At 31.0% G+C, this 1,623-nt stretch overlaps 1 protein-coding gene across 1 annotated transcript; it reads right to left on the bottom strand.

Annotated features, from left to right (window-relative positions):
* Positions 514-1,245, bottom strand: LOC109132296. The gene has a single exon (XM_019243934.1). It carries the CDS (start codon positions 921-923, stop codon positions 690-692), a length of 234 nt encoding a protein of 77 aa, XP_019099479.1. The 5' UTR covers positions 924-1,245; the 3' UTR covers positions 514-689.

The raw sequence follows: 1,623 nt of genomic DNA, 5'->3' as shown, positions 1-1,623 counted from the left end.
AGACTTTTAAAACTATAGCCGAAATAAATCTACATATTCGGTAAGAAATTTATAATCTAAAGACTTAATTTTTATTATAATTATGAATTTTTCCTATAAAAATAAAAATCCAAGGTACAATTAAGTACTCCAAAACGATGAAGCAATAAGAATGATTTTCATTTCTTTATTCACTGTCTTGTGTCCCAAGAAAACTACTCTTATATCATAATAAAGAAGCTCAGATATCTTTATTGAACCGGAAACATATTCTCTTTGTTAAACTCACTAGAACTTAGTTAGGTCAATAATAAATGTCAAATCAACCAATTAATCATACATGTGAAACGACCACTTAATGTAATGTGTTGGGGGTATAAACAATCTTCTAAGCAAGCTTCTCTATTGGAAAAAGGTGAAAATAATGGTCCATCTAGTCACTACTCACTACTAACAAAAACTTATTAGTACTACTTCTCTCTTAAGAGTTTTAGAAGAAGAAAAGAAGAATAGAAAAGGCACAGATTGAACAAATTCATAAAATCCTTGTTTTTATATATTAAACTCATCAGAGTTTTAGAGAGAACAAATTCTCTGTTATTTATTTACAAGAAAGTCTCGTTGGACTTAAATAGCAATCTATACCAATTACTTATTTATAAGAGAGCATCACAAGCAAAGTATTTATATAACCTATATATATTTATGTATTACTTTGGGTTCTCCGCATAAGCAACCATTTTCTTTAGAACTTCTTTGAACTTCTCGTACGGCTCTTCCAACTCCATCTTCTTACGATCCACCTCCCGCCTAGGTTCAGCGGCTTGCTGAAGTCTCACTAACTCCGCACATTTCTTATCAAAATTAGATCTCGCCTCCCACATTTCTCTAGCTAGTAAAACAAAAGGATCGGACGACCCGCTAGTGCTTGCAACATCAGCCATTTTTTCCACAAAGATTTCAAATGAAAAAGGAAAAAAAAAATAAGATAATGAGATTATAGAACTGCGATATTGTTGAAGAGTTTTCTACGAGTTGGAATGTAAAACCTCTTCTAAACATCCCTAATTATAGTTGGAAAAAGGTGAAAATATTTGGGTTGCGTACTTGACTCTTCAGCGACTAACACAAAGTTACTACTTCTCGTACAAGTTTTTCTATTTAGAGGTGTCTTTAGGAAAGAACCACGAAAGTTGATTTATCTTTAATATATAAGTGAATTATCTAATGAAAATAAACGGAGACGAAAATAAATTAGACTTAACTTTATCTTTCTCTCAGCCCACCGACTAGAAGAATAATTTCAAAGGCGGTTTGAACTAAGTTTTGGTTTTTTTTCTTGAAATAATTTACCATATTCGATAGTGATCAACCACTCTTTTTAAAATATCGATTTTCTTGTAAGTACCATTGTACCAATTATAAAGGTATAGAGATAACACAACACACAAAAACTATATTTGGAATGCGTTAAATAAACGTTTTTAATCAATTTTATAAAAATCCTCGTTTTTTACAAAACTTAAAAAACAAAACTCAATCTCCTATCTATCTAACACAACCCTATGTAGATCTAAACGAGTATACTACCCACACTCACTTTCAAAGCTTTTGTACTTGTTTGAAGGTTTACAAAACTCACAA

The sequence above is a fragment of the Camelina sativa genome, chromosome 3 (genome assembly GCF_000633955.1).
Source record: "Camelina sativa cultivar DH55 chromosome 3, Cs, whole genome shotgun sequence".
NCBI classification, from domain to species: Eukaryota; Viridiplantae; Streptophyta; class Magnoliopsida; order Brassicales; family Brassicaceae; genus Camelina; species Camelina sativa.
Note: the sequence above shows the minus strand (reverse complement) of the source record. Positions and strands in the feature narration are given on the sequence as shown.